The sequence below is a fragment of the Scyliorhinus torazame genome, chromosome 2 (genome assembly GCF_047496885.1).
Source record: "Scyliorhinus torazame isolate Kashiwa2021f chromosome 2, sScyTor2.1, whole genome shotgun sequence".
Lineage (NCBI taxonomy): Eukaryota > Metazoa > Chordata > Chondrichthyes > Carcharhiniformes > Scyliorhinidae > Scyliorhinus > Scyliorhinus torazame.
Genome location: NC_092708.1, coordinates 27,077,048 through 27,097,401, shown reverse-complemented (window position 1 = coordinate 27,097,401; position 20,354 = coordinate 27,077,048). Strand labels below are relative to the sequence as shown.

General features: G+C 52.9%; 1 protein-coding gene across 1 annotated transcript in view; it reads right to left on the bottom strand.

Annotated features, from left to right (window-relative positions):
- The window catches only part of adcy5 (adenylate cyclase 5), a 494,269-nt gene that overhangs the window by 159,114 nt on the left and 314,801 nt on the right, over positions 1–20,354 (bottom strand). Inside the window, exons 6-7 of the mRNA XM_072468291.1 lie at positions 10,087–10,245; positions 645–786 (exon numbers count right to left, since the gene is read on the bottom strand). Coding sequence (XP_072324392.1) covers positions 645–786; positions 10,087–10,245 — 301 coding nt within the window. The remainder of the gene's footprint in view (positions 1–644; positions 787–10,086; positions 10,246–20,354) is intronic.

The window sequence follows — 20,354 nt, the reverse complement described above, 5'->3', positions numbered from 1 at the left end:
CTGGAACTCCCACCCTAACAGCACAGTTGGTGTACCTACGCCACATGGACTGCAGCGGTTAATGCGGCGGCTCACCACCACCTTCTCAAGAGATGGGCAATAAAAATGCTGACCTCGTCAGCGACACCCGCCTCCCATGAATGAATTCTTCAAAAAGAATTCTTCACACGTTAAATCCAGTTCCCTTCTGAAAGTTGCTATTGAATTTGCTTTGAGCACCCTTTCAGTCAGTGTATTACAGACCATGACAACTCATTGTATTAAAAATAAAAGCTTCTCATTGCTCCCACCAGTTCTTTTGGAAATTAAATGCTCTAATTATGTACTGTAATCGAGAGGCTAATCACCGAGGTTCCCTATGACATGGACGGAGATGGGGAGACAACTCGTCACTTCGAGGGCTGTGAATCTTTGGAATTTTCTATCCCATATGGGCTGTTGGTGCTCAGGCGCTGAGTACATTCAACACGGAGGTGAACAGATTTTTGGGCACTGAATTGAAGGTCAGGGTAAGGGTGGGAACGTGGAGTGAAGGTAAATGATCAGATGTGATCTTATGGGAATGGTGAAGCAGGCCGGAGGGGCCGAATGGCCTCCTACTACTTCTCTTTCTTATTGTTTTTTTATGAAATCTATTGTCTTACCCGTTTCTGGCTGCAACCCACAATGAGGTAGGTCTCAATGTTGTGGTCCTTCAAGTAGACATTCCGCTCGCCTCCGAAACCGGCCTCCACCTCGTAATCCCCGTTCAGGTAGTTCAGTGTGGCTTTAGTGATGTGAATTCGCCTGTGAGCAAGAGGAGACACCTTTCAGCGAGGGACTGGATTGAGAACAGCAAGTCACACATTCAAGCAGCGTGCAACCTAAAAATCACCAGCTCTTCCCCGGTGAACTCAATCTGCCAACAAGACCTGGAGCTAACCCAAGGGTTTGGGTGCATGGTGTATAACTGGGCACTGCAGAACAATTTATGGGCTGGGTTCAGTTTGAGGGTTTTGGAGGTTTAGCTTTGGAATAATGGATGTCTGGGAGTTGCAGGTTGAAATCTAATTAAGGGGTTCAGATGTCGTATATCATAGAATTATAGAATGATACATCGTAGAAGCAGGCTATTTGGCCCATCATTCCTAGACAATAATTGCCGATCTTACCAGTGTCACCCACACTCCAAGAAAATTTTCTCAAGAAAAAGTGCTTTATATGAAACATTATTTTTGAATCTAATGCTCAGAAAAGAGAGGTAGTTTAAATTAGCTATATTTATATTGTCAAATATTAGAAATAGGGTACACATTTACGTGGGTTTACTTTAGTGTTTCTGCGTAAGGAAGGGTAAAACTTTAGTTAGATCAATGTTAAACAAACGTTGTTTGCATGTATGGGGAATTTGGTTTCCATTCACACTGTGTTTCTATCGTGGTGAGAGGGTTTATGACAAGTAAAGTAAATAAGCTTGGCGAAGGAAAGATATGTTGCTCAGCAACCAGGGGCACCTATAGGGAAAGAGCTTTTTAAGTTTAGTTTTTAACTGGAAGCCAGGGGAGTAGAGGTTTTGCAGCCAGAGAGGGAACATCCCTCTCAGCACTGCTAGAAGAAAAGCCATAGCATGGAGTAAGGGGCAAGAAAGGCTGGCGTCAGATACTTAAAGAACAGCTAGTTGAGTAAACTAGAGAAATGAGGAGAAATTTCCAAGACGTCAAAGGAACAAAGAGGAATTGGAACGAGAAGAGTACCGTTCAGTGAATACAGACAGAGCGGAGGAGGAATTGGCCAGTTAGAAGCAAGAAAGATATATGATGTGGTTCTAAGCTTTGTCATGTCTTACTATGGCTTGTGAGATGTTAGTTTAAATGATTGTGGAACAATAGGTGGCTGGATCTCTCAGTTTGTATGAAAGCATTCAGGACAAAGGAATCTTGAAAGGAGAGTTGGAAAATCTGGAGGTGGATCCTTGTTAAAACAGCAGAGAGGAAGCTTTGTTTGAAAGGATAGTTGGAAAACCTGAAGGTGGATTCTTTCTTTTTAAAACATTTTTTTGTCCCTTTTTTTCCATTTAAGGGACAATTTAGCGTGGCCAATCCACCCACCCTGGGCTGTGGGCGGTGAGACCCACGCAGACACAGGGAGAATTTGCAAACTCCACATGGACAGTGTCCCTAGGCCAGGATCAAACCTGGGTTTTTGGCACCATGAGGCAGCAGTGTTAACCACTGGAGGTGGGTTCTTGACAAAAACAGCTGATGGAAATCACTTTGAAAGAAGATTTCAAAACGTGTCTTTTTGAGAGTTGAGTTTTGCAAATGTGACACTCGTGACAATAATCTGGGGGAAATGAGGAGAAATCTACGAAAGGTCGATTGAGTGGCATGTGCCATATGGTTTCAGAATGGGCTGTTATTCTTGAAATCTGTGTACATTCTTGAAGATAAGGAGGAGTGATGTATGGTACTATAACTGGAAAGGAAAATTCCAGAATGGAGCCCTAGCTCAAAAGACCGTAGCATTTTACTTTCTTTAGAAAATGTGGAGGAAAGAGTCACAGGATGCTAATTAGATTTTAATAACGCGAAAAAACAATTTATTAAACGTGAAAAGTTATCATACTGCACTCCTCCTTATCGTCTCTGAGAGAGTGCGAGGGGCAGGCAGGGGTGAGGGAGAATGCGAGGGGAAGGCAGGCGGGCAGGGAGAGCGCAAGGGGCAGGCAGGCGGGCAGAGAGAGAGTGAGGGGCAGGCTGGCGGGCAGGTGGGCAGAGAGAGTGCGAGGGGCAGGCAGGCGGGCAGGGAGAGTGCATGGGCAGGCAGAGAGTGCGAGGGGAAGGGAGGCGGGCAGGGAGAGTGCATGGGCAGGCAGGCGGGCAGAGAGAGTGCGAGGGGCAGGCAGGCGGGCAGAGAGAGAGTGAGGGGCAGGCAGGAGGGCAAAGAGAGTGCGTGGGCAGGCAGGCAGAGAGTGTGTGGGGGCAGGCAGGTGGGCGGAGAGAGGGAGGGGCAGGCAGGTGGGCAGGAAGAGTGCGTGGGCAGGCAGGCGGGCAGAGAGAGTGCGTGGGCAGGCAGGCGGGCAGAGAGAGTGAGGGGCAGGCAGGCGGGCAGGGAGAGTGCAAGGGGAAGGCAGGCGGGCAGAGAGAGTGAGGGGCAGGCAGGCGGGCAGGGAGAGTGCCAGGGGAAGGCAGGCAGGCAGAGAGAGTGCATGGGCAGGCAGGCGGGCAGGGAGAGTGAGGGGCAGGCAGGTGGGCAGAGAGAGTGCGTGGGCAGGCAGGTGGGCAGGGAGAGTGCGTAGGCAGGCAGGGAGAGTGAGGGGCAGGCAGGTGGGCAGAGAGAGTGCGTGGGCAGGCAGGCGGGCAGGGAGAGTGCGTGGGCAGGCAGGCGGGCAGAGAGAGTGAGGGGCAGGCAGGTGGGCAGAGAGAGTGCGGGGGGAAGGCAGGCGGGCAGAGAGAGTGAGGGGCAGGCAGGCGGGCAGAGAGAGTGCGTGGGCAGACAGGCGGGCAGAGAGTTCGAGGGGAAGGCAGGTGGGCAGAGAGAGTGAGGGGCAGGCAGGCGGGCAGGGAGAGGAAAATTCCAGAATGGAGCCCTAGCTCAAAAGACCGTAGCATTTTACTTTCTTTAGAAAATGTGGAGGAAAGAGTCACAGGATGCTAATTAGATTTTAATAACGCGAAAAAACAATTTATTAAACGTGAAAAGTTATCGTACTTCACTCCTCCTTATCTTCTCTGAGAGAATGCGAGGGGCAGGCAGGGGTGAGGGAGAATGCGAGGGGCAGGCAGGTGGGCAGAGAGAGTGCGAGGGGAAGGCAGGTGGGCAGGGAGAGTGCGTAGGCAGGCAGGCGGGCAGAGAGAGTTCGTGGGCAGGTGGGCAGAGAGAGTGCGAGGGGAAGGCAGGCGGGCAGGGAGAGTGCGTAGGCAGGCGGGCAGAGAGAGTGCGTGGGCAGGTGGGCGGGCAGGGGGAGTGCGTGGGCAGGCAGGCGGGCAGGGAGAGTGAGGGGCAGGCAGGCGGGCAGGGAGAGTGCGAGGACAGGCAGGCGGGCAGGGAGAGTGCGAGGACAGGCAGGTGGGCAGAGAGAGTGAGGGGCAGGCAGGCGGGCAGAGAGAGTGCGAGGACAGGCAGGCGGGCAGAGAGAGTGCGAGGACAGGCAGGCGGGCAGAGTGTGTGCGAGGACAGGCAGGTGGGCAGGGAGAGTGCGTAGGCAGGTGGGCAGGGAGAGTGCGTAGGCAGGCAGGCGGGCAGAGAGAGTGCGTGGGCAGGCAGGCGGGCAGAGAGAGTGCGAGGACAGGCAGGTGGGCAGGGAGAGTGCGAGGACAGGCAGGTGGGCAGGGAGTGTGAGGGGCAGACAGGTGGGCAGAGATAGTGAGGGGCAGGCAGGCGGGCAGGGAGAGAGCGAGGGGCAGGCAGGTGGGCAGAGAGAGTGCGTGGGCAGGCAGGTGGGCAGAGAGAGTGAGGGGCAGGCAGGTGGGCAGAGAGAGTGCGAGGGGTAGGCCGGAGGGCAGAGAGAGTGAGGGGCAGGCAGGTGGGCAGAGAGAGTGCGTGGGCAGGCAGATGGGCAGAGAGAGTGAGGGGCAGGCAGGTGGGCACAGAGAGTGCGTGGGCAGGCAGGCGGGCAGGGAGAGTGTGGGGGCAGGCAGGTGGGCAGAGAGAGTGCGTGGGCAGGCAGGCGGGCAGAGAGTGCGAGGGGCAGGCAGGTGGGCAGAGAGAGTGAGGGGCAGGCAGGTGGGCACAGAGTGCGTGGGCAGGCAGATGGGCAGAGAGAGTGAGGGGCAGGCAGGTGGGCACAGAGAGTGCGTGGGCAGGCAGGCGGGCAGGGAGAGTGTGTGGGCAGGCAGGTGGGCAGAGAGAGTGTGTGGGCAGGCAGGTGGGCAGATAGAGTGAGAGGCAGGCAGGTGGGCAGAGAGAGTGCGTGGGCAGGCAGGTGGGCAGAGAGAGTGAGGGGCAGGCAGGTGGGCAGAGAGAGTGCGAGGGGTAGGCCGGAGGGCAGAGAGAGTGAGGGGCAGGCAGGTGGGCAGAGAGAGTGCGTGGGCAGGCAGGTGGGCAGAGAGAGTGAGGGGCAGGCAGGTGGGCACAGAGAGTGCGTGGGCAGGCAGGCGGGCAGGGAGAGTGTGTGGGCAGGCAGGTGGGCAGAGAGAGTGCGTGGGCAGGCAGGCGGGCAGAGAGTGCGAGGGGCAGGCAGGTGGGCAGAGAGAGTGAGGGGCAGGCAGGTGGGCACAGAGTGCGTGGGCAGGCAGATGGGCAGAGAGAGTGAGGGGCAGGCAGGTGGGCACAGGGAGTGCGTGGGCAGGCAGGCGGGCAGGGAGAGTGTGTGGGCAGGCAGGTGGGCAGAGAGAGTGTGTGGGCAGGCAGGTGGGCAGATAGAGTGAGAGGCAGGCAGGTGGGCAGAGAGAGTGCGTGGGCAGGCAGGTGGGGCAGAGAGAGTGAGGGGCAGGGCAGGTGGGCAGAGTGAGGGGCAGGCAGGTGGGCAGAGTGCGTGGGCAGGCAGGTGGGCCACAGAGAGTGCGTGGGCAGGCAGGCGGGCAGGGAGAGTGTGTGGGCAGGCAGGCGGGCAGAGAGAGTGCGTGGGCAGGCAGGTGGGCAGAGAGAGTGCATGGGCAGGCAGGCAGGCGGGCATAGAGAGTGCGTGGGCAGGCAGGTGGGCAGAGATAGTGATTGGGCAGGCAGGGCGGGCAGAGAGAGTGCGTGGGCAGGCATGTGGGCAGAGAGAGTGAGGGGCAGGCAGGCGGGCAGAGAGAGTGCAATGGGCAGGCAGGCAGAGAGAGTGCGTGGGCAGGCAGGCAGAGAGAAGTGCGTGGGCAGGCAGGTGGGCAGAGATAGTGCGTGGGCAGGCAGGCGGGCAGAGAGTGCGTGGGCAGGTAGGTGGGCAGAGAGAGTGAGGGGCAGGCAGGCGGGCAGAGAGAGTGCGTGGGCAGGCAGGCAGAGAGAGTGCGTGGGCAGGGCAGGCAGAGAGAGTGCGTGGGCAGGCAGGCAGAGAGAGTGCGTGGGCAGGCAGGCAGAGAGAGTGCGTGGGCAGGCAGGCGGGCAGGGAGAAATCTCTGCACTTCCCTCTCCTTTAACCATTGCTGACAGCTGTAAGAAAATCGCTCCCTGCTTGAGTGTCTCAGTAATTCAGCAAAACCTCATAATGCAATTAAGTAGAAGCACAAAAAACAAAAGATAAAAAAATAACTTGGTGCTGATCCTCGAGTCTAGGAGATAGGGCCAGTGAAATTCTATGTTTTGGTTGCTGCAATAAAGTTTTTTGTTCTTTTTCGTGTATCGGTAACCTGACCCATTTATATAAAACTGAGGCTGGAAGAGTTTCTGATACATTACAGAAAGGACTTGCAGAAAACCTGTAACCAGAGATACTTTTAGACTCATCCGAGCCCTCGCTAGTTAATGAAGTAAGGGATTATTAAAATATTCATCTCACAAATATCACTTTGCAGAGTGAAACATACCCAGGGCAGTCAGCCACACTGGTTAACCCTTTCCTCTCCAGGCTGTGCACTTATTCCTCCACACCACACATCCCCCCCTCCCCGACATTGTCACCCCCTTTCAGCATTTCTTCACACTTTGGGCATCCTATACTAAAAAGATTCAACAACAACATCAAGGCTGCAATTGACCGACTTCCGGTGACGGGTGGGCGGGAGGCGGACGCACAATGAAGGACTCCCGTTCGGGAATGGCATTTTCGGGGCTTTAAGCCCGGTCCCAGGGTCCACGGAGGCGGCAAAAGCAGGGAGAAGGCACAGGGGCGGCAGAGTGAAGGCAGAGTGAAGAAAAATGGTCGAGGGTGAGCAAAAGAACGTTCGTAAAGAAAAACAGCTGAAGGTCCGTCGGGGAGTGGAAAGGTCACCGCGGGGTCACCAAGAAAAATGGAGGCTGGAGCACCAGGGGAGGCCGCATTGCTTAGGGCTGAAGAAATAACTAAGGTGATGGCTGCGGAATTCAAAAGGCAGTTTACAAAATACATGGAGACCATGAGGAAGGAGATGAGAGAGGTTTTGAGTGTGCTGGTGGAGGAGGCGGTGGCGAGCGCAGTGGCGGAGGTGCGGGGAGCAAGGGGAGGCGCTGAAGGAAGTGGAGGAGACGTTATTGCAGCACGGTGATCAACTTGCCTCGATGGGGAAGGAGATGCGGAAGGTGATGGACATTAACAAGGATCTGCGAGGAAAAATGGAAGACCTGGAAAACAGATTCAGGCGACAGAATTTGAGGATTGTGGGGCTGCCCGAAGGAGTTGAAGGACCGAGGCCGACTGAGTATTTTGCCGCGATGCTGGCGAAACTATTGGGGGAGGAGGAGGATCCCTCCCGATATGAACTGGATCGGGCTCATCGGTCGTGGAGGCCTGTACCAAGGCGAGTGAGCCGCCAAGGGTAGTGACTCTGTGCTTCTGTAGGTACAGGTGAAGGAGAAGGTCCTGAGCTGAGCCAAGCAGAAGCGGGTGGTGCAGTGGGCCGGAGCTGGTATACGTGTATACCAGGACTTTACGGTGGAGCCGGCAAGGAGGCGGGCTGCCTTCAACCGGGTGAAGAGGGGCACTATACATTAGCAAGGTGCAGTGCGGCATTGTATAGCAGCGAAGCTGAGGGTGACTTACAAGCTCAGGGACTTTTATTTTGGAACGGCGGAAGCAGCGGAGGAGTTTGCGAAGGCAGAAGGACTGTAGCAGAACTGAGAAATTGAGAAATGGCCATGTGCCGATGTAACCTCATGACTGTATTTTCTTCTTTTTTGTTTCACTGCGTGCGGGTGTATGGGCTAAAGGAGCCAATGGTGTATATATTTGGACAAAGGAAGTGGTGGGACTTTCACTCGAAATGAGGGCTCTTTGGGGTGTAGGTGGATATGCGGGGTTTGTGTGCTAAAAGGGGATTTCTGGGCTTTCCTAGGGCCGGGTAAGGGGGAAAAGGGACCCGGGTGGGGGCCTCCACGCTGGCCGGTTTAAGCCGGCCAGTGAATGGGAGCGAGGTGGGGGGGAGGGGGCTGCAGCCATCGGAGCCTGGCAGAAACAGGGTCCGAGTGTCTAGCCGGGGTGGAAAGTTGGGGGGAAGGAACCCAGGTTGGGGGGAGGAGTTTTACAAGAGGCAGTGGACGGGAGGAGTTGGAGAATGGGGGGGGGGGGGGGGGGTGGTTACAACTCTTGGGTATCATGTACGGTACTCTTTCAGAGGTTGGAGGGCGTTGAGTGGGGGGGGCGGGGGGGGGGGGGGTGGACTCTATAGGTTAATGGTGACCATGGGCGGTCCCGGACACCTTTCACTTTTTCTCCTTTGTTTTTTTGTTGCCACGGTGGGAGGGTTTGTTTTATTGGATGCATATATTGACAGGTGGGCCGTTGTTTGGGGTGGTGGGAGGATGGGATCGTTGGTATTGTTAAGGGGATTGATTTTGTATTTGTTACCATTTACTGCCTGTGGGAGGGGTGTAAACTTTGAAGGAAAATGTGAAAATGGAGAATAAAAACATTTTTTTTAAAAATGGCTGCAATGGACCTAGTCTGTATAAAATAATGTCAATGGGAATCGGGGGGAAACTCTCCGCTGGGTGGAGTCATACCCGGCACACAGGAAGATGGTTGTGGTGGTTGGAGGCCAATCATCTCAGCTCCAGGACATCACTGCAGGAGTTCCTCAGGGTAGAGTCCTAGGCCCAACCATCTTCAGCTGCTTCATTAATGACCTCCCTTCCAACATAAGGTCAGAAATTGGGATGTCCACTAATGCTTGCACAATGTTCAGCACCATTCACGGCTCTCAGATACTGAAGTAGTCCATGTCAATAGGCGGCAAGACCTGTGCAACATTCAGCCCTCTCAGCTGTGGCAAAAATAGCAGAAGGGGTTGAAAATTCTAAGTCCTGCCCACAAAGGGGCAGCACGGTAGCATTGTGGATAGCACAATTGCTTCACAGCTCCAGGGTCCCTGGTTCAATTCCGGCTTGGGTCACTGTCTGTGAGGAGTCTGCACATCCTCCCCGTGTCTGTGTGGGTTTCCTCCGGGTGCTCCGGTTTTCCTCCCACAGTCCAAAGATGTGCGGGTTAGGTGGATTGGCCATGATAAATTGCCCTTAGTGTCCAAAATTGCCCCATAGTGTTGGGGTAGGGATTACTGGGTTATGGGGATCGGGTGGAGGTGTTGACCTTGGGTAGGGTGCTCTTTCCAAGAGCGGTGCAGACTCAGTGGGCCGAATGGCCTCCTTCTGCACTGTAAATTCTATGATAATCTATGATAAATGCTGGTTCCGATCTTTGAGGAAATGGGGTGGGCCTGGGTTTGTGAATGTGCGGAGATGGAGACAACTGGCTATTTAAAACCAGCAGTAGCCTCTGCACAATTCTGATTTTTGCATCCCTGCTGTGTGAAACCCAGAATTGTGCAGATTGGGCCAGGCAGGAGCAAGCCTAACCCTAAGCCTTTGTAAATTTGCTTGGATATCCAGGGTACCTTTTTGGAGGGGTAAGGTATCCCTCTGGAAAAGGCCCAGGGACACATTTGTGGGCGGTAAGGTGCCCTTTGGAGTGGGTCAAGCATCCTTTGGAATTGTTAAAAGTGGACATAAATGTGCCTCAGTAGTAAATCAACTCCTGCAGTCCCCGGTTGGGGGCCACTCCTGCAGTCCAATTCCCCTTTGAGATCAGCTAATTCGGCCCACATTTCCTCAAAACGTGCTCAACTCCTGGACAGGGCACATGGTGACAAAGCCATTTGCCTGATATCCGTGATGGCCAATGTAAACAAGGACGTTTTTCCGAAGTGCAGAGGGAGCCTCACCCTGTGTTGCTGCCTTTTCTATTATTGCTGAATGCAAATGGGGAGAGAAAGAGAACACAGCCTGCTCAGTTTCAAATGCAAAGGAACACGTTAACCAGTGTGAAGAACCCCTTGAACACACACCCACACAGGATAGTCTAGTGCACTTAATACGGATTACATTGTGCCACTGTAAGTGCCATCTAAAGAGAGCAGCACTATTGATTGAACATTGATGGCTGTGTGGGGTGAGCTGAGGGGCAGCTGGTGTATGAGGTTAGGGGTGGGAGTGCTTCATGCCATTCATTCCTCAGGCCATTGCCAAAAGCCCTGCTTCAGAGAGAGGTATAACTCTTACCCAGCCTTGCCTCCTGCTTCCATATGATTGGCCAGGGTCACATCGTTTGACCACACGTCGAACTGCCACTTGCGGAGCCCCAGGACGCCGCAGTGTACTCGGCCACTGTGAATCCCCACTCGCATGTTCACATTTACCCCCGTCACCTCTCGCACCAAACTGGAGGAGGCAAGAACAGAGTTTTGTCAAATGATGCATCACATTCATATTTCATGCATTAGCATCCTGATGGTTGACTTACTTCATTTAATGAAAACGAAAAAATGAAATGAAAATCGCTTATTGTCACAAGTAGGCTTCAAATGAAGTTACTGTGAAAAGCCCCTAGTCGCCACATTCCGGCGCCTGTTTGGGGAGGCTGGTAAGGGACAGTTTTGTTTCAATATTTCCTTTGAAGACTTGGAAAACCTCAACTTTGTTTATAGGAGGGGCTAGAGAAGAAACACAGAGATTAGAGCTAAGAGGAAAACAGAAACTTGCATGTCTGTAGCACCTTTCCATACCTCAAGATGTTGCAAGCTATTTCATAGTCAATTAGTGTAGTCAATGTGTTAAGTTACTTTACAAAAATCTTCCTTGATTGGTGTGTGGCTTGGAGAGGAACGTACAAGTGGTGGTGCTGACATGTGCCTGCAGCGCTTGTCCTTCTCGGTGGTTGACATCGCGGGTTTGGAAGGTCCTACTAAAACAGCCTTGAGTTCCTCCAGTGCATCTTGTAGATGGTACACACTGCGGTCACTGTGCATCGGTGGTGGAGAGAGTGAATGTCGAAGGTGGTGGGTGGGGTGTCAATCAAACAAGCGTTTTGGCCTGGATGGTGGTGAGCACCTTGAGCATTGATGGAGCTGCACTCATCCAGGCAAGTGGAGTGTATTCCATCACACTCCTGACTTTTGCCTTGTAGATGGTGGACAGGCTTCGGAGAGTCAGGAGGTGAGTTACTCACCGCAGAATTCCCAGCCTCTGAGCTGCTCTTGTATCCATGTGGCTGTCCCAGTTCAGTTTCTAGTCAATAGTAACCCGTACAATATCGATTGTGGGGATTAAGCGATGATTATAAACCTTTGAATGTCAAGAGGCGATGGTTGAATTTGTTCTTATTGGCACAGACTGTATCAGTATCTGAGGAGTTGCGAATGATGCTGAACATTGTGCAGTCATCTGCAAACATCCACGCTTCTGACCTTATGATGGAAGGGAGGTCATTGATGAAGCAGTTGGTTGGACCTCGGACCCTACCCTGAGGAACTTCTGCAGTGATGTCCTGGAGCAGAAATGATTGGTCTCCAACAATAACCAACATCTGCCTTTATGCTAGTTATGACTCTAACCAGTGGAGAGTTTCCCCGCTGGTTCCCATTGACTCCAGTTGTTGTTGTACTCGGTCAAATACGACCTTGATGTCAAGGGTGGTCACTCTCACCTCACCTCTGGAGTTCACCTCTTTTGTCCATGTTTGAACCAAGGCTGTACTGAGGTTTGGGGCTGACCCTGGCGGAACTCAAACTGCGCATCAGTGAGCAGGTCGTTTCTGAGTAAGAGCTGGTTGTCAGCCCTGCTGATATCCTCGTCCACCATTTTGCTGAGAGCAGACTGATGGGGCGATAATTGGCCAGGTTGGATTTGTTCTGCTTTGTGTACAGGACATACCTGGGCAATTTTCCATATTGCCAGATAGATGCTAGAGTTGTGACTGTAGAACAAGAACAAAGAACACTACAGCACAGGAACAGGCCCTTCGGCCTTCCAAGCCTGTACTGGAACAGGTTGGCTAGAATATTGTCAGGTCTTAGAGCCTTTGCTTTATCCAGTTCCTTCAAACATTTCTTGAAATCCTAGAATCCCTACAGTGCAGAAGGAGGCCATTCGGGCCATCGAGTCTGCACCGACCCTCTGAAGGAGCACCCTACCTAGGCCCAATTCCTCACCCTATCCTTGTAACCCCAACTGGGGACAATTTAGCAAGGCCAATCCACCTAACTGCACATCTTTGAGCTGTGGGAGGAAACCAGGGCGCCCGGAGGAAACCCACGCAGAAACAGGGAGAACGTGCAAACTCCACACAGACAGTCGCCCGAGGTCAGAATCGAACCCGGTCCCCTGGCGGCGAAGCAGCAGTGCTGACCATTGTGCCACCCCATGTGGAGTAATTTGAATTGGCTGAAGACTGGCATCCATGGTGCTGGGACCGCCAGAGGTGGCTGAGATGGATCATCCAGTCAGTACTTCTGGCTGAAGGTTGTTCCAAATTCTTCGGCCCGGAAACATTTGGGAAACGTGACAGCCAATTTATACACAGCAAGCTCCCAGAAACAGATAGGACGGCACCTTCATGCTGCACTGCGCTCGTGCTTAGACTTGGTGCTCACATTCTGAAGTTGGACTTCAACACACAACCAATAGGGGGAGATGGTGGGGCGATGGTAACGTCAATGGGCTGGTAAACCGAGAGGCCCAGGCTAAAGCTCTGAGGAACCGGGTTCAATTGCTTAATAAATCAGGAATTGAAATTTGTGAAAAAAACCTGTTTCACTCCTGTCCTTTAGGGAAGGAAATCTGCCATCCTTACCTGGTCTGACCTACCTGTAGCTCCAGACCCGCAGCAATGTGGTTGACTATTAGCCTCTATCAAGGGCAATTATGGACGGGCAAAAAAATGTTGGCCTAGTCAGCAAGGCCCACATGCCTAGGAAGAATAAAAAACAAACTTCCTGATTCAGAGGTGAGAGTGCTACTCACTGCGCCAATGTCTGTTGAAGGGGAAATGTTTCGTGGAAGGAGTTGTTTAGTGTTAATATTTTGGGGAAAGTGAGGGAAGGGAAAAAGTGCCTGATGATGAGCATGTCCTTGTAGGGGTAGAACTCTTTCCAATGCAGCAAAACAGTCGAGTTCTGACAGCTGCAATCTCGATGACGCTTCAACCTCTGAAGCAACACAAAACTGGTCTGACCTCAGCATCGAGATTGGCGAGCGAAATATAAACAAGATTCATCCACCAAGCTGTGAGAAATGAGCACGGGGCCAGTGTTTGCTGAGTCATGGCAGCTCACAGCTCCTGCCTTCAGTTAAACTTGCCCCCTACAAAACAATCTTGCCCCCACAAAGTGACCGGAGGTGCCAGCTGATAATGGAACAGTGAGGGAAACGGGGCATCAGGGTGAAGAGGGCAAGCCATGGGGCATCTCCTTAACTGGTGAGAGATAAGAATTGGAAAGTAAACAGCACAAGAACCGAGGAGGGTAAAATCAGCGTTAAATCAAGTTTTTATTCTTTCATGTGATGTAAGCATCCCTGGGCCGGGCCAGCATTTGTTGCCCAACCCTAATTGCCCTTCAACTGAGTGGCTTCCTGGGCCGTTTCCAGAGGACATTTAAGATTCAACCATAATAGAACATAGAACATTACAGCGCAATACAGGCCCTGCGCTGACCTGTGAAACCACTCTAAAGCCCATCTACGCTACTCCCGTATCGTCCATATGTCTATCCAATGACCATTTGAATGCCCTTAGTGTTGGCGAGTCCACTACTGTTGCAGGCAGGGCATTCCACGCCCTTACTACTCTCTGAGTAAAGAACCTACCTCTGACATCTGCCTTATATCTATCTCCCCTCAATTTAAAGGTATGTCCCCTCGTGCTAGACATCACCATCCGAGGAAAAAATCTCTCACTGTCCACCCTATCTAATCCTCTGATCATCTTGTATGCCTCAATTAAGTCACGTCTTAACCTTCTTCTCTCCAACAAAAACAGCCTCAGGTCCCTCAGCCTTCCCTCATAAGATCTTCCCTCCATACCAGGCAACATTCTGGTAAATCTGCGGCGACCAGAACTGCACGCAATACTCCAAATGCGGCCGTACCAGAGTTTTGTACAGCTGCAACATGACCTCATGGCTCCTGAACTCAATCCCTCTACCAATAAAAGCTAAGATGTGGAGATGCCGGCGTTGGTCTGGGGTGAGCACAGCAAGAAGTTTTACAACAAGATTTACAATAAAAGCTAACACACTGTACGCTATCTTTTTTTTAAAAAATATGTTTATTCAAAGTTTTTCCAACAAAATTTTTCAACCAATTGACCCCCCCCCCCCCCCCGCCCCCCCCCCCCCCCCCCCCCCCCGCCCCCCCCCCCCCCCCCCCCCCCGGAACAGAAAAGAGAAAGAGAAAAGAACAGAACAGAACATAAACATATCAAGCAAACATACTACAGAACTTATAGAATGGGTTTCTCCCGCACATATTAACCCTCCCATATGCTTTTTTACAAGTACCCCGAGGAAAACCCCCTCCCCCGCCCGCCCAAATAACCCCCCGAAAGAGACCCCCCGCACCCCCCACAACCCCCCCCCCCCCCCCACCCCCAGGGTTGCTGCTGCTGCTGACCGACCTCATTCTAATGCTCCGCGAGATAGTCTAGGAACGGTTGCCACCGCCTGAAGAACCCCTGCGCAGACCCTCTCAAGGCAAACTTTATCCTTTCCAGCTTAATGAACCCTGCCATGTCATTTATCCAGGCTTCCACACTGGGGGGCTTCACATCCTTCCACATGAGCAAGTCCTCCGCCGGGCTACCAGGGACGCAAAGGCCAGAATACCGGCCTCTTTCGCCTCCTGCACTCCCGGCTCGCCGCCACCCTAAATAACGCCAGCCCCCAACTTGGCTTGACCTGGACTTTCACCACCTTGGACATCGTCTTCGCGAAACCCCTCTAGGACCCATCCATTGCGGGCACGACCAGAACATGTGGGCATGATTCGCCGGGCTTCCCGAGCACCTCCCGCATCTGTCCTCCATCCCAAAGAACCTACTCAGCCTCGCCCCTGTCATATGTGCTCTGTGAATGACCTTAAACTGTATCAGGCTGAGCCTGGCACATGAGGAAGAGGAATTAACCCTACTCAGGGCATCAGCCCACATAACCTCTTCAAGCTCCTCCCCCAACTCCTCCTCCCGCTTGCCCTTTAGCTCCTCTACCGAAGCCTCCCCCTCTTCTTTCATCTCCTGATGTATCGCCGAGACCCTGCCCTCTCCGACCCATACACCCGAAATCACCCTGTCCTGAATCCCCTGTGCCGGGAGCAACAGGAATCCCCTCACCTGCCGCCTCACAAACGCCCTCACTTGCATATACCTGAACGCATTTCCCGGGGGTAACCCAAACTTCTCCTCCAGCGCCCCTAGGCTCGCAAACGTCCCGTCAATAAACAGGTCCCCCATCCTTCTGATCCCTGCCCGATGCCAGCTCCGAACCCCCCCGTCCATCCTTCATGGGACGAACCGATGGTTCTCCCGGATCGGGGACCACACCGAGGCTCCCATCTCACCCCTATGTCGTCTCCACTGCCCCCAGATCTTTAGCGTCGCCGCCACCATCGGACTCGTGGTGTACCTTGTCGGCGAGAGCGGCAGCGGTGCCGTCACCAGCGCCCTCAGGCTCGTTCCTTTGCAGGACGCCACCTCCAACCTCTTCCATGCCGCCCCCTCTCCCTCTATTACCCACTTACAGATCATCGCCACGTTGGCTGCCCAATAATAACCACCCAGATTCGGCAACGCCAGCCCTCCCTGTCCCTACTACGCTCCAGAAACCCCCTCCTTACCCTCGGGGTCTTGTTTGCCCACACAAAACCCATGATGCTCCTACCTACCCGCTTACCCGTCCTTGGTAATCATAATAGGAAGGCACTGGAACACAAAAAGAAACCTCGGGAGGACCATCATTTTAATCGACTGTACCCTGCCCGCTAGCGAGAGTGGCAAAACATCCCATCTTTTGAAGTCCTCCTCCATCTGCTCCACCAGCCACGTCAAATTAAGTTTGTGCAGGGCCCCCCCAGCTCCTAGCCACCTGGATCCCCAAGTACCGAAAGCTCCTTTCCGCCCTCCTCAATGGTAGGTCGTCCATCCTGGATGCACCACAAAGAGCTCACTTTTCCCTACATTGAGCTTATAGCCCGAGAAGTCCCCAAACTCCCTTAGGATCCGCATGACCTCCACCATCCCCTCCACTAGATCTGCCACGTACAGCAACAGGTCGTCCGCATACAGCGACACCAGATGCTCCTCTCCCCCTCGGACCACCCCCCTCTATTTCCTGGACTCCCTGAATGCCATGGCCAAAGGCTCAATTGCTAATGCAAACAACAGGGGGCACCCCTGCATCGTCCCTCGATACAGCCGAAAATACTCCGACCTCCGCCGATTCGTCGCCACACTCGCCACCGGGGCTCTAGATAGGAGCTTAACCCAGCTGATAAACCCCTCCCCAAACCCAAACCTCCGGAACACTTCCCAGAGATACTCCCACTCCACCCGGTCAAAGGCCTTCTCCGCGTCCATAGCTGCCACTATCTCCGCCTCTCCCTCCACCGAGGGCATCATAATCACATTGAGGAGCCTCCGCACATTGGTGTTTAGCTGCCTGCCATTTACAAATCCCGTCTGGTCCTCATGAATCACCCCCGGGACACAGTCCTCAATTCTCGTAGCCAGCACTTTTGCCAGCAACTTAGCATCCACATTGAGGAGCGAGATCAGTCTCTACGACCCACATTGCAGTGGGTCCTTGTCCCGCTTCAGGATCAGAGAGATCAGCGCCCCGGACATTGTCGGGGGCAGCGTCCCCCCCCTCCCTTGACTCATTGAAAGTCCTCACTAGCAACGGGGCTAACAGGTCCACATACTTCCTATAAAACTCAACCGGGAACCCATCTGGCCCCGGGGCCTTCCCCGCCTGCATGCTTCCCAGTCCTTTAACCAGCTCCTCCAACCCAATTAGCGCCCCCAAACCAGCCACCTCCTGCTCCTCCACCCTCGGGAACCTCAGTTGATCTAGTAATCGTCGCATCCCCTCTTCCCCCGCTGGGGGCTGAGATCTGTACAGCTTCTCATAAAAGTCCTTAAATGCCTCATTTACTTTCACCGTAGTTCCCCTGCTATCCTTAACTCCACCCATCTCCCGAACTGCTATCCTCTTACGGAGCTGATGTGCCAGCATCCGGCTCGCCTTCTCCCCATACTCGCACGTCGCCCCCTGTGCTTTCCTCCACTGTGCCTCTGCCTTCCCTGTGGTCAACAGGTCGAATTCCGTCTGGAGACTTCGCCACTCCCTAAGCAGTCTCTCCTCGGGGGCCTCTGCATATCTCCTGTCTACCCTTAGGATCTCCTCCACTAACCTCTCCCTTTCCCTGCCCTCTCTCTTCTTCCTGTGAGCCCTGATGGAGATTAACTCTCCCCTGACCACCGCCTTCAGCGCCTCCCATACTACCCCCACCTTCACCTCCCCGTTGTCGTTGGCCTCCAAATACCTTTCAATGCGCCCCCACACCCTCCCGCACACCTCCTCATCTGCCAGTAATCCCACATCCAGATGCCACAGCGTCGTTGGTCCCTCTCCTCTCCTAACTCCAGCTCCACCCAGTGCGGGGCGTGGTCTGAGATAGCTAAGGCCGAGTACTCCGTTCCCTCCACTTTCGGGATCAGCGCCCTACTCAAAACAAAAGAATCTATCCGGGAGTAGGCTCTGTGTACGTGAGAAAAAAAAGAAAATTCCCTGGCCAGGGGCCTAGCAAAGCTCCACGGATCTACTCCCCTCATCTGGTCCACAAACCCCCTAAGCACCTTGGCCGCAGCCGGCCTCTTCCCCGCCCTAGATCTGGAGTGATCTAATGCTGGGTCCAACACCGTGTTGAAATCCCCCCCCCCATTATCAAGCTTCCTGCCTCCAGATCCGGAATCCGCCCCAACATGCGCTTCATAAATCCAACATCATCCCAGTTTGGGGCGTATATGTTTACCAATGCCACCCACGCCCCCTGCAACCTACCACTCACCATCACGTATCGACCTCCATTGTCCACTACAATATTCTTGGCCTCAAACGACACCCGCTTTCCCACCAGTATTGCTACTCCTCAGTCCTTCGCATCCAGCCCCGAATGGAATACCTGTCCTACCCATCCCTTTCTTAACCTGACCTGGTCTGCCACCTTCAAATGTGTCTCCTGAAGCATGACCACCTCTGCCTTCAGTCCCTTTAAGTGCGCGAACACTCGGGCCCTCTTAACTGGCCCATTCAAGCCCCTCACCTTCCAAGTTATCAGCCGGATTGGGGGGTCTCCGTTCCCCCCCCCCCCCCCCCTCCCCCCCCGCGCCAACTAGCCATCTCCTTTTCTAGGCCAGTCCCGTGCCCGCGCCTCCCGCACTCTCCAGTCCCCCATACGGGGGCTCCCCGCCCCGACCACCTCTTCTGTTTCCAGATCCCCATCGGCCAATGCAGCAGCAACCCTATTTGAACCCAGTCTGAACATTTCCCATCAACCACCACCCTTTGTCTTCTTCCAGCTAGCCAATTTCTGATCCAAACTGCTAAATCACCCTGAATCCCATGCCTCCGTATTTTCTGCAATAGCCTACCGTGGAGAACCTTATCAAACGCTTTACTGAAATCCATATACACCACATCAACTGCTTTACCCACATCCACCTGCTTGTCACGTTATCAAAGAACTGAATAAGGTTTGTGAGGCATGACGTACCCTTCACAAAACCGTGTTGACTATCTCTAATCAACTTCTTCCTTTCCAGATAATTATACACCCTATCTCTTATAAACCTTTCCAAGACTTTGCACACAACAGAAGTAAGGCTCCCTGGTCTATAGTTACCGGGATTGTCTCTACTCCCCTTATTGAACAAGGGGACAATATTTGCTATCCTCCAGTCTTCTGGCACTATTCCTGTAGACAAAGATGACTTAAAGATCAAAGCCAAAGGCTCAGCAATCTCCTCCCTAGCTTCCCAGAGAATCCTAGGAGAAATCCCATCCAGCCCAGGGGACTTACTATTTTCACACTTTCCAGAATTGCTAACACCTCCTCCTTATGAACCTCAAGCCCTTCTAGTCTAGTAGCCTGTATCTCTGTATTCTCCTCGACAACATTGTCTTTTTCCTCTGTGAATACTGTCGAAAAATATTCATTTAGCACCTCTCCCATCTCCTCGGACTCCAAGCACAACTTCCCACTACTGTCCTTGACTGGCCCTACTCTTACCCTCATCATTCTTTTATTCCTGACATATCTATAGAAAGCTGTAGGGTTATCCTTGATCCTGACTGCCAAAGACTTCTCATGTCCCCAGCTGGCTCTTCTTAGCTCTCTCTTTAGGTCCTTCCTAGCTAACATGTAACTCTCGAGTGCCTTAACTGAACCTTCACGTCTCATCTTTACATAAGCCTCCTTCTTCCTCTTGACAAGTGTTTCAACTGCTTTAGTAAACCACGGTTCCCTTGCTCGACCACTTCCTCCCTGCCTGACAGGTTATACTTATCAAGGACACGCAGTAGCTGTTCCTTGAACAAGCTCCACATTTCCATTGTACCCATCCCCTGCAGTTTTCCTCTCCATCCGATGCATCCTAAGTCTTGCCTCATCGCTTCATAATTGCCTTTCCCCCAGATATAACTCTTGCCCTGCGGTATATACCTATCCCTTTCCAGCACTAAAGTAAACGTAATCAAATTGTGGTCACTATCGCCAAAGTGCTCACCTACCTCCAAATCTAACACCTGTCCTGGTTCATTACCCAGTACCAAATCCAATATGGCCTCGCCTCTCGTTGGCCTATCTACATACTGTGTCAGGAAACCCTCCTGCACACATTGGACAAAAACGGACCCATCTAATCTACTCGAACTATAGCGTTTCCAGTCAATATTTGGAAAGTTAAAGTCCCCCATAACAACTACCCTGTTACTTTCGCTCCTATCCAGAATCATCTTTGCAGTCCTTTCCTCTACGTCTCTGGAATTTTTCGGAGGCCTATAGAAAACCCCTAACAGGGTGACCACTCCTTTCCTGTTTCTAACCTCAGCCCATACTACCTCAGTAGATGAGTCCTCATCAAACGTCCTCTCTGCCACCGTAATACTGTCCTTGACTAACAATGCCACCCCTCCCCCTCTTTTACCACCTTCCCTGAGCTTACTGAAATATCTAAACCCCGGCACCTGCAACAACCGTTCCTGTCCCTGCTCCATCCATGTCTCCGAAATGGCCACAACATCGAAGTCCCAGGTACCAACCCATGCCGCAAGTTCACCCACCTTATTCCGGATGTGGAATTATGGACAGATCAGATAAGGGCGGCAGATTTCCTTCCGTAACGCGGCATTAGTGAACCAGGTGGGTTTTTATGACGGTTTAATAATGACTTAATGGTTGCCATGACTGAGACTAGCTTTTAATTGCATATTTTATTGATT